Genomic DNA, 11,890 nt, shown 5'->3' with positions numbered 1-11,890 from the left:
CGCCCTGAGCCTGCACAGCTCACTGCCCCACAGAAATGTCTTTCTCCTGTGGCCAGAGTGGCCCTGAGCTCCTCGGGGTTCCTAGGACCTGTCACAGCTTCTGGGACCCCAACACGTGAGTGTGCAAAGATCTGTTCTCCTCAAAGTGTAAATAATACTGTAAGGAAGGGCTGATATTCATTGACCACCTACTGTGGACCAGGCACTGCTCTGAGCACTTGACATACATTGTTTCATTCAATCCAAACCCCAATCCACTAGGTCAGTTTTATTCTCCCCATTTTACAGAGAAAGACAAGAAAGGTTAAGTCACATAGATGGAAAAGGCTGATGTCAGAATGGACACCCTTAGCTTCCTCAGCTGCCCCCAGGTTGACTCCATCACCGAGGGCCAGGGTCCCAGTGCCCCCAGGCTCTAGGAGCTGCTATTTGGCTGGGGCTCCCAGGAGAAGGTGAAGCTTAATGACTTATGGGTGATTAGCTGCAAGAATGCGAACACAGAAGACACAAACCTTTATGCCCTGGAAATTTGTCACAAGCCAATCAGTTGTTTTCCATCCCTGTGAAGCAGGAGTAACTGGAGGTCTGACAGAAGAACTTCCCAGTTACCAGAAGGAGCAGCACTCATGTACTCTCTGAGTTTTGTGTGAGGTATTGCCCCTGCCTTGGTCAACAGTTTGAGTCAGAGAGAGGGGCACTGGGCACAATCCCCACCAGAGGTTCCCATTCACAAGACCCCGTGGGGGCTGGGAGAGGCCCTGGGGCAGCAGCCCTGGGGTAACCAAGGGAACAAACACGGAAAACCAGGGACGTCAGTCCTTATCTGGAGCTCATTAAATGGGGAACATTAGTCAGCTGTGAAGGCTAAGATAGTGTGATAGGCACGTGGGTGGGCTGGGATGGGGCATGGGGGCAGAGGCCGCCATGGAGAAGAGGTATTGACCTCAACGACTCCACCTCCCCACCACGTGCCTAGATCCAGGATGGAAGTACCCTATAAATGCCCACAACCCAGCCTCCCCAGAGGCCTTGAGAAAGAGAGCGGTAGAGAGCAAAAGAGAGTGCCCAGAGCCTCCTGGCCCTGAGACGGCCGGGCCAGCCACGCAGGACTCCGCAGCATGTGGGAGCTCCGCTCCATAGCCTTCTCCAGGGCCGTGTTCGCAGAGTTCCTGGCCACACTCCTCTTCGTCTTCTTTGGCCTTGGCTCGGCCCTCAACTGGCCACAAGCCCTGCCCTCTGTGCTACAGATCGCCATGGCATTCGGCTTGGGTATTGGCACCCTGGTACAGGCTCTGGGCCACGTAAGCGGGGCCCACATCAACCCAGCCGTGACTGTGGCCTGCCTGGTGGGCTGCCATGTCTCTTTTCTCCGAGCCACCTTCTACGTGGCTGCCCAGCTGCTGGGGGCTGTGGCCGGAGCCGCTCTGCTCCATGAGATCACACCAGCAGACATCCGCGGGGACCTGGCTGTCAATGCTGTGAGTAGCCACAACTTTGCCATCCACAAGGGGCAGATCCTGGGGAATCCCTTGTAAAGGATGAGATGGGAGGGATGGGCTCTGGGTGAGGTGGGGAGACAGATGGAGACAGAGGCAGAGAGACAGAGAGAGACAGAGCCTGGAGTCAGGAACATAGCCACCATAGGAGGGTCAGGATGAAAGAAGCAATGATACCAGAGCAAAGGCAGGATGCAGACAGACTGCAGGCCTCTTCCACCCTGACTATCGTGCAGGAAGAGCCTCATCTGGGTTTCTGTTGGACTCAATGCCTACATTACAGTAACGAGCAGGATGTACCACAGCAAGGGTTAGTGTCCCAAGCAGACATGCTTTCCAAGCTGCGGGGAGCCTTGGAGTGCTCATGACAGGGTCCTCAAGAGAGAAGAGGGGCCCAGACTTTCTTCTGCTTTGAGGGTTTGCAGGCCCCATGGCAGGTGCTCCTTACAGGCCAGGCTCAGACACACTACAGCCCCTACAAGCAGCAATGGGCATACTTCCTTCTCCAAACCCTGAGGAGGTCCCCGGAGCCCATAAGCTGGCTGCTGATTACATGATACAGGTGCTAACTGGGCCCTGTGGGCCTTCGGGAGCTGAGGGTGGTGCCACAGTCCCTTCCCCCATGTCCCACCCCCTTCTCCTCTCAGGTCTGTGTGGGGCCTGTGAATCCAAGAGACATGAGTGTGGAGGAACGACCTGTGCTCCCAACAGACCAACTCTCACTCTGTACCCCCATCCTAAGCCAGGACTGCAAGTGCCTCTTTTGTGCCTCAGTCTCCAGTATTTCCTGGCCTGTTCCATCCCTGGGCCACTGGACAAGAGTCCTGATGTCTCTGACAAGTCCTGCACAATCTCTGTGGCCACCCGCGTCTCTGCACAGGTAGCTCTTCCTCATTTGTGGGACAGGGGTATCCCAATTAGGGAACTTCTCTGCTTTGTTTTGTTTTTGAGATGGAGTCTCATTCTGTTGCCCCAAGCTGGAGTGCAGTGGTACAATCTCAGCTCACTGCAACCTCCATCTCAAGTCATTCTCTTGCCTCAGCCTCCCAAGTAGCTGGGATTACAGGCATGTGCCACCATGCCCAGCTAATTGTTGTCTTTTTAGTAGAGACAGGGTTCACCATGTTGGTAAGGCTGGTTTCGAACTCCTAACCTCAAGTGATCCACCCGTCTCCACCTCCCAAAGTGCTAGGATTATAGGTATGAGCCACCACACCCAGCCTCTGTTCTTTAAAGAGGAAAATGTGACAAGGTTGGGGGCCAGGGGCCAAGGAAAGGCTAGGTGGGCAAGCAGAGGAGTGGGCTCATTTCCTCTGAGAACAAAATTAGTTCAGTTTACAGCAAGAAGAGGTCTAGTTAGACTGAAAAAGGAACTTCCTGAGAGCATGACCAGGAAGTTCTTCTGTAATAGCAGGGCACTGGCAGTGAGAGGCCATGGGAAACGCAGTCCTCCTCCTCCATCATTTCACAACGGACTGGGGCCCTCAGAAGAGAAAGGTCTGGGAGGACTCCTCCATGCCACTTCTCAGCATTTACCACCTTGAGGACCTGGGGAGAACCCTGCCTGGATATAATGGGGCAGTGGTGGGACCAGCTTGCCCTGAGGCTAAAGAGAGCCAGATGATCCTCAAGACCATCCCACATGTCCTTTGAGGACACTGAGAGCCAGCCTGGCCACCAGGAAGTTAATCGTTGACATGCACCTGCCCTATGCCAGGCCAGCTATCATCTCATCATTGGTACAATGCTATAAGGGAAATTCTGTGGTTCCCCCCTATTGTGAGTGGCAAATTGAGGCTCAATAGTCAATTGATCCAAGTCACAGAACCAATAAGTCATTTCCGGTCCCCCCACCGTCCGCCAGAATCCATTTTGTTATCCCATTTCGCAGAAGGAGAAACTGAGGCCAAATTAAATAGTCTCATGGCAAGTCAGAGGCCTCTAAAGTGTCTGCTTCCAAAGCTCTTTTCACTGTCCTCTAGAGACTCTGCATTGGACAACAACAGAAGGGATTGAAGTTAGACCCTAGAGAGACCCAAGGGTTCTGACCTGATGTCTCAGACCCAGGCGTGGGGGTTCAGGGCCTGGAGAAAGAGCGTGGGAGCTGAGAGCTGTCACTGTTCCACTCAGTGTAGTGCCCAGTCCCAGAAGGCAGGGCGTAGGGCACAGGGTGACAAAACCCAAGGAGAAATCCAGTGCTGGGTGTGGCCCAGTTATGAAATCACCTCTTTACTCAGCCCCGAGTTCTCTCCTTACCCAAGGCAGGGTCTGCTGAGACCATGGGCAACCTACATGGGTGTGGAGGCATTGTCTGACACAGCTCCAGGGCCCTCACCCCAACCTCCATAGGATGTGCAGGGAGCAAACCAACAGGGCAAAGCTGAGGCCTGAAAGGCAGTGGAGAATAGACAAGGGTTAGGGAAAAAGGTGTGTGGTGGACTCATAGCAGGAAGGGGCACACTAGGACCATCCCCCTAGACCCAAGTCCCTAGACCCTGTCCCTGGGAGCCATTTGACCTCAGGAAGAAAGACCACGGGCCTCTCATTGCACCAGGGTCTGATGGTCTAGAGAGAGGGGAAGGTTTCCTGCTAACCAGTCCAAAGCTTCCTGAGGCAGCTGAAACCTCTTCCTTTCTTGTTCTTCAGGAAACAGAAATTCCGGATCTCAGCATCCTTTTCCTCTCACACTGCAGGCTCCCAACCTCACCCCCCAATCTAATGGGCTACAGAGTCAGTTTTCCTACCTCTGGCAGGGAAACCACCAGGCATCCTGGGGGACCATGGGCTGCCTTTGGGCCAGGGCCCAAGAAGAAGGGATCAGTTGTTCCAGTTAAGGTGTCTGGCAAGCCCGGGTGTTCTGGTTCCCAGCCCAGAGGCCCCCCTGGTGCCTTGACTGCAGGTGGACAGGAAGATGGAGCCAGAGAGGAGAGTGTGCTCAGTGTTCCCCCACCTGCCTCTTTGTCCCCAGCTCAGCAACAGCACGACAGCTGGCCAGGCGGTGACTGTGGAACTCTTCCTGACGCTGCAGCTGGTGCTCTGCATCTTTGCCTCCACCGATGAGCGCCGTGGAGAGAACCCGGGCACCCCTGCTCTCTCCATAGGCTTCTCCGTGGCCCTGGGCCACCTCCTGGGGGTAGGTCATGACCATAGGTCCCAGCCTCCCTGGAGGAACAGACACACAGACCATTCCAGAGACAGAGACAGAGACCCCAAGAGGGACACATACACAGAACTCTCAAGAGGAACAGACACCCCAGAGGTTTGACTCTCAGATACCCCAGAGGGACAGATATCACTCCAGCCCCAAAAGAATATAGAGCTCTTTAAATAAAACGTGAAGTTAATTGTCCATCACGTGGGTTCCCTTTAGGCTGAGGTCAAGCACTGCAGTGCGGGACAAGGACTTTCTGCCCTGTCCTCACCTGCCTTCTCTCTGTGATGCCCTCCTCCCACTGCAGATCCACTACACCGGCTGCTCTATGAATCCCGCCCGCTCCCTGGCTCCAGCTGTCGTCACTGGCAAATTTGATGACCACTGGGTAATGGCTGAAACCCACTGCCCTCCCCTTCCCTAAAAACCCATTTTAAAGGGAGAACAAGAGCTGGAATAGCATGGGATGGGGGCTCAGCAGCGGTACCTCAAACCCTCCACACTCCTGCTGGTCCTGGGGAGCCTTGGGTTCCACCCCTCAGATCTGATGCCAAAGACTCAGTTTCCACAACAGTGAATGAGGATGACAACAGCTTACCTCACTGGCTTCTTGGGAACAGTAAGTGAGGCTACCGGTGTAACCCAGATAATGCAGTGTCTGGCACTTAGAACTCTACAAGTGATAGTATTTAGCACTTATCTGGTGCTTAGTATGTGGTGAGCCTTGTTCTGAGTGCTTTGCAAACATTAACTCATTCAATTTTCACAAGCACCCTAGGAGATAGGCATTCTTATAGTGAAAGGCACAGAGACGGTAAGTAACTTGTTGAAGTGCACACAGCATCTAAGTGGTGGAATCAGGATTCACACACAGGCAGTGGCTTCAAAATTCGCACCCTTAACCTCGCACTGACAAGGCTACTCCAGCAGCTGGCGTTGTCGTCGCTAATTACATAAATAAGCATTTCACTAGATTAATGGCGGGGAGGAGGGGTGCCACCGGGGCCTGCGGGCTCCGCGTGCCGGTGTAGGCTCGGGTGCCAAGCCACTCTCTCCGGTCGCCCCCAGGTCTTCTGGATCGGACCCCTGGTGGGCGCCATCCTGGGCTCCCTCCTCTACAACTACGTGCTGTTCCCGCCAGCCAAGAGCCTGTCGGAGCGCCTGGCAGTGCTGAAGGGCCTGGAGCCGGACACGGACTGGGAGGAGCGCGAGGTGCGGCGGCGGCAGTCGGTGGAGCTGCACTCGCCGCAGAGCCTCCCACGGGGCACCAAGGCCTGAGGGCCGTCAGCGGCCTCTTATGGCCCCGATGGACGCTTGTGAGGCCCGAGGCTGAAGGGCCCACCCGGTCCCTCCTCTCCCCCAGGTCTGAAGTTGGCCCCCCAGCGCAGAGTAGCTGCTTCCTGTACGTGCGCGCCGAGGCCAGTGCTGTGAGCAGGCGTAGAGGAGGCTGCGGGAGGGAGCCCTGAGCCTGGCAGGTCCCCTGCCCTGAGGCTGTGAGCAGCCAGTAGTGGATCCTCCAGCCTTTTGCAGGGAACTGGGAACTTGGGGGACTGAGCTGGGGAGGGAGGCAGGTGGGTGGTAAAAGCGAAACTCTTGAGAGCCTGCACCCAGGTACCGGGTGGGGAGTGTACAGACCCTGCCTTGGGGGTTCTGGAAAGAGTGCAACTGATTTTACTAGTGTGCAAGTGTGTTCATCCCCGAGTTCTCCTTTGTCCTCACGTGCAGGGTTGTGCATGCCCCTGAGTGTGAACAGGTTTGCCTACGTTGGTGCAAGTGTGCACGTCTGGGGACTTCTCACTTCCCCTCGCACCCCTTCCTCCCCAACCTGCAATAAACCCACTTCTGCAGTGGATGAGTGTGGGTGCCAGTCATCCTCAGGGCAAGGGAAGGAGGCCACTTTGAGAGGGCTGAAGGGCGGGCCTTGATTTCCAGCCGCAATCTGGCTCCTCCTGGAAAATGTCCCCCACCTGCAGCGCTGGGCCCCAAGGCTTGCCAAGACTCATTGCTGGAGGTAGAGAGGTGTCAACCAGAGAACAGCTCCCCTAGAAATGGCCTCTGGAAAAAGGAAATCTTTGGTGACCAAAGATTTCCTTTCTGTGGTGAGGGAGAACCTCTCCAAAGAGGAAGCAGACATATGAGTGTGCACGCCTTCATGTGTGTGTACGCTGTGGCTGTGTGTGCCCGGGACACCCGTCTCCAGGGGTGCCCCAGATCCAGAGATTAGCCTCCCACTTCAGCAGAGAAAACAAAAGCCCTTTGTGGGACCCCGGCCTTTGTCTTGGGAGAGGCGGAGATTTGCAACTAGACACTTCTTGAAAGGAGACACTCGGTTTCGCAAGTTAGCCCTCTTGCCCAGCACACACCTATGGCTGGCTGGGCAAGGCACTCACGCATGCAACCATGGGCACCAGGCAACACCCCTCCATCACCCATCTCATTCTCCCCAGTCCTCGGGCAGCAGCTCCTCCGCCCCAGGAACCTCTGTTCCTTCTCTCTCTGCCTCTCCACAGCCTGTGATTCCCTGCTTCTGGCTCCTACCACTGAATAGTCATTGTGGATAGAGCAGCCTGTTGCGCTCAGGACCAGGGAAGAGAAATGACTTCTCCAGGCAGAGGCAGATCTGAGTCTAGAACCCAGGCTTCTAAATTTCTAGGCCAGTACGACTGTTCTCAAATGAGATTAACCGGGATTAAGTGAGATGACGCATGTAAAGATGCTGTGTAAACTGTAATTCTTAATACCTTTAACACGCATTACTAGAATCATTTTCATTATTTCTGCTTCCTGGGGGAAGGATGCAGAAGGAGTTTGATGCTCAACATCCCTTACCTCCTTTCACTGATGGCCAAAGCAAAGGAGAGTCCTGGGAGCCCGCAAGATCCAGGCAGAAGGAGATGGGTTTGGGGCTGGCCCCATCCTGGTCCAGCCTCTTAACCTCTCCTCACCCTGCATGTGTGCCCTATCTTTTCTCCCACCTCTTTCCTCCCACCACCCAGCCCCATCCATTCTCTCCTTCTCTCTCCAGCCTGCTGTATAAGTAACATGTGGGTCATACCTTGAACCCCCCACCCTCATGCTCTCTGTGGCCTCCATGCCTTCAAGACTTCTGTCTGTATCTATCTCACACTGCACCAAGCACCCACTGTGCACCAGGCACTGAGTCTCTAGCCTCTTTCTCCCTTCTGCTTCCATCTAAGAAAGACAGTGTATAAGGAACATCTCTGTAATTGTGTCCCCTCTGATCTATGCTCTTTACTGTCTTCCTTGACCAAAGCTCTCTTTGAGGTCCAAAAAAGACTGCCTCAGGCCATAGGTGCTATGGAGAGGACTCTCCCAAACCCCCAACAGCTAGTGACAGCCACTTGGCCTCACTACCAGAAGGAGGGGGAGTCAGAAACCAAAGTGACCTCCAGAGCTGTCCTCCTGGCACCTGAGTATCCTTGCTCTAGAGGTTCAAAGGCAGCAAGGCAGTGAGCTATGAGCCCATCATGGATGTGTCTCAGGCACCTCGTCCCCACCCCACCTACCCCAACAAACTCCTCTAGAAGAAGCCAAGAATTTATCTCTATGTCTGTTTCACTTCTTGGATTGCATCTCCCCCAAAACTAAATATGAAATCCCTACCACTTCCAGCCTCTATTTCCCATTGGGGTCAGAGGTCAAAAAAGGATTCCAAGTGATGGAACTCCAGGGGTGAAGGGAAATTGGCAATTCCTGGCATTTCTTGTGTACCAGCTGCTGTGCTGAGTGCCTTGCATGCAAGGGTTCATCTAATCTTCCTCAAACTTTAGATAGGTTAGGGAAGGACAAAGGTCCCCAGCCATAAAGGGTTTTGCTATTTCCAAAGCTTCCCCTTATCGTCCCCTGTGATTATCTCCCAACCCTGTGACAAAGGTAGAGCAAATATTGTTCTTCCCATTTTACAGGTTCAGAAACCAAGGCTAAGAGACTGGTCTAAAGTCTCACAGGTAGTATATAGTGGAGCCAAGACTTGAACTCAGACCTTTTTATGCAAAATCCCATGATTTTTCCACTGAGGCAAATCCTAGCCTCCTCCTGGGAGGCCCTTGCAGAAGCCAGAACACATGGCTGGACCTTTCCAGGCCAACCCACTGTCTTGCAGTGGACAGAGAGCCTTGGTGAGGGCAGCAGGGTAGACAGGACAAAGAACATGGGGCTGGTTTCTGCCCTTGAAGAGCACTGGTTAGTCAGAGAACGGAGATCACTCACACCAAACCATACAGGCAGGGCAGCGTGGAGACAGGTGGACAGACCTCCAGGTCCCCAAGCTGGGGACAGAGAAGGTTGTGAGCTGTCCCATACTCCCACTTTGTGCCAAATGACTTTGCACCTGCAAATAGTGCTTCAATGTTGTTTTGTATCTTTAAGCTGTGATGTTGTATATATACAATGCCTCCCAGCTAGACTGTAAGCCCTTTGGGGACAGGGCTGCTTTCAGGTCTTAGATGGCATTCACCTATCTACCTTCCTTTAACTGCTCTGCATATAATAAGCACTCAATAAATGCTCATTTGCCAATAAGTAGTGTTCTTCCACAACGTGGCAGTGGTCAATACAAATACAGTCCAAGGTACCAGAAGACAGGCGGAACTCCCTACCATTTCTACCCCAGCCCTCAACTTCTCCCAGGGAACTCAGAGGTCCCCATATCAGGAGAGGAGGGGAAGGGCTCTCCCTGAGACATTCAAATTCCCCCTGCCAAAAATGGGGAGACCCATCTCTCAACTAAGAAAGGTCCTGGGCATTCCTCTGGAGGTGGCAGGGCAGGGCCTGAGTGCTTGAGCAAAGATAATTCCAAGTCATAATAGAAGTTTATTGTGATGACTTAGGGACAGAGGGATTCTAGTGGTTAGAGAGATGGAGGGGCCTCAGACGCAGGCCTGGGAAACAGAATCAGCTGCCCAATGTGAGTAACCTTGACAGATGAAGTCTCCTTCTTTGGCCTCACCAGGCCCACTTCTGGTGACCAAGTCTGTGTGGCAACCTGTAGTTCCTATCTCAGGTCACTGTGTGATCCTAGGCAAGTGACCTCTGAGTCTGGGTTTCTTCGTGGGTAGCTTGGAATGAAATCACACAGTGGAGGCCAATTATAATCTCTAACTTTGCAGACCATATTCTGAATCTCTAAAATGGCAAGAACAAGGTCTTGGCCTTTACAGTCCCTCATTAGCTTAAGTCTTCAGGTTGGAGCTTCCCCTGGTAGCCTAGCCTCTTGTGAGCACTTGTGAGCACTTGAGAGATGATGAGAAAGCAAGTGGAAGGGTGCAAACTGGAGGCAAGTTCAGCAGCGAAGAAGCCTGGCCCCCAATGACCTCTGGGGTCATCAGGGTCGTTGTCCAGCCCAACCCCCAGACCCAGAAGAAAATCCTGCATACAACTGGCATGATTGGCTGGGGACAGAGCGCTGGGACCCATGGAAGAAAGGACAAACGGACCTCTGGCCTTAAGAGGAGAGACTTGGGGGAGGAGCTGCTCCAGCAGGAAATGCCAGAACTGGGCAGGAACAATAGCGGGGTTTCTTTGGCCCTTGTTTTCTTTGGCATCTTAGCTGCCACGGAGCCCAGAGCCCACTCTTCCAAGTCCTTAGCATTCCTGCAGGCTCCTCCCCTCAGCCCTGCCTGACTGACAGGGGAGGCACCTGTTCTCTGCTCCCTCTGTACCCTGCCACTGGACTCTTCCCCCAAGCTTAGCACCACACTAAACCCTCAAGGGGCTTTTAAAATTAACAGTCACAATGTAAGGAGACTTTACTGAGCCTTATTCTGTGCCAAGCACTGTGCTAAACACACATGGAGATGGATCTCCTTTAATGCAGCTCCTCTCCCGGGATCCTAGGGGTCTTCCCCCTCCTCTAAGCCCTGGAGAGCCCTCCAGCCTCACTCCCACATGCCCGACCTGGAGAGGGTGGGAAGAGGGAGGGGGTGGTATGGAAGGAGGTAGCAGGTCACAGAGGGGCTATAAGCTCAGAGGGAAGGGAGATGGGAACTGGAAGCAAGTGTCACCCAGACCAGGGGTAGAAAAACTTGACTTTGGGGAAACTGAAAAAGACCACATGTAAGACAGAGACATGGAAAATGAGGTAGAAACAGACAGAGACAAAAAAAGGCACGGAAATTAAGAGGCAGAGGAAAGGTGAAAATAGCCAGGAGACAAACTGCAGGATGAGATAAATGAATAGAGAGAAAGAGACAGAGACACTAAGACAGCAAAAGGCAGGAAGGAAAAACAGAAAATGAGAAAGGTGTGAGAGAGACAGAGAGAGGGAGAGGTGGAAAACAGAGAGACTGAAATGAGAAAGAGACCTACGGAGAGAGACCGAGAAGAAGAGGCTGGCAGAGGGAGAGGGACAGAGACTAAAGACAGAGACAAAAAGATAAACAGGATTTTGCAAAGACTGACTGGCAGAAACAGATTTCAAGGGGAGAGAGACCAAGACCAAGTGAGGGTTTGAAGGAGACTGAGGGGAGGTGGAGGAAGAGAAGGAGAGTCTTAGATCTAGGGTGAGGGGCTTCTAGCAGGAAGAGGGGAGACGCCAAGACCGCGCTTGGGAGGTCAGTGGTGCGCCTCTACCCTCCCTGCTCCCCCACTCCAACTCCCACAGTCTCAAGGCTTCGCGTCACACTCCCCTCCTGTCACGTCGACAAGGGGAACCCGGCCTGGGAGAGGGCGCCTCCAGGGGTCCATTGCCTAGTGCAGGTACCGCCCAGCTACCGGGCGTCGAGGATTGCAAAGCATCGGGGCAGGCTGGCACGGTGCCCACATTTCCCAAAACGCCAGCCTTCCAAGCCTAGAAGCTCGCCCGGCCCAGGCCGGGAGAGGCCCACGACGGCCGGCCGGACCGCCCTGCACGACCCAGCCTGGCCGCCCGCCCCTGCCGCCGGCGGTGAGGGAGGTGAGCGGCGCCGACCTGCGGGACGAGCATCACTCCGACCCAGCCGGTGGTGAGGCGGGTCAGGATGCTCCGGTGGCAGGAGGAAAAGGAGGAGCTGGACCAAAAGCCCGAAGAGAAGAAAAGGGGAAGCCCGCGCGCGCAGCGCGGTAAAGGCCGGCGGAGCTAGACGCCCTGAGGTAGGAGCTAAGCGCCGGGACCGAGCCCCGTCTCCCAGGGAGTCCGGGGCGCACGGCACCGAGGAGAGCGCGGGAGCCAACCTGGGCGCATCATGCGCGGGGTCCGGGACGCGGGGCCCGTCTACACCGCCGCCTGGGTCACGTGGCCCGGACG

At 54.4% G+C, this 11,890-nt stretch overlaps 1 protein-coding gene across 2 annotated transcripts; it reads left to right on the top strand.

The window, feature by feature from the left end:
* Positions 1-260: 260 nt before the first annotated feature.
* Positions 261-9,189, top strand: AQP2 (aquaporin 2 (collecting duct)). 2 transcript variants are annotated; one of them, XM_011936155.1, is made up of 4 exons: positions 261-1,478; positions 4,465-4,629; positions 4,955-5,035; positions 5,716-9,189. In XM_011936155.1, the coding sequence occupies exons 1-4, from the start codon at positions 1,119-1,121 to the stop codon at positions 5,923-5,925; spliced, it is 816 nt and encodes a 271-aa protein (XP_011791545.1). In that variant the 5' UTR covers positions 261-1,118; the 3' UTR covers positions 5,926-9,189. The 2 variants fall into 2 exon arrangements, with proteins under 2 accessions (XP_011791545.1, XP_011791544.1); XM_011936154.1 differs by having other exon boundaries at positions 4,465-4,755; positions 5,716-6,493.
* The last annotated feature ends 2,701 nt before the right edge of the window (positions 9,190-11,890 follow it).

This window comes from Colobus angolensis, unplaced genomic scaffold, assembly GCF_000951035.1.
Source record: "Colobus angolensis palliatus isolate OR3802 unplaced genomic scaffold, Cang.pa_1.0 Scaffold151, whole genome shotgun sequence".
Classification (NCBI taxonomy): Eukaryota; Metazoa; Chordata; class Mammalia; order Primates; family Cercopithecidae; genus Colobus; species Colobus angolensis.
Note: the sequence above shows the minus strand (reverse complement) of the source record. Positions and strands in the feature narration are given on the sequence as shown.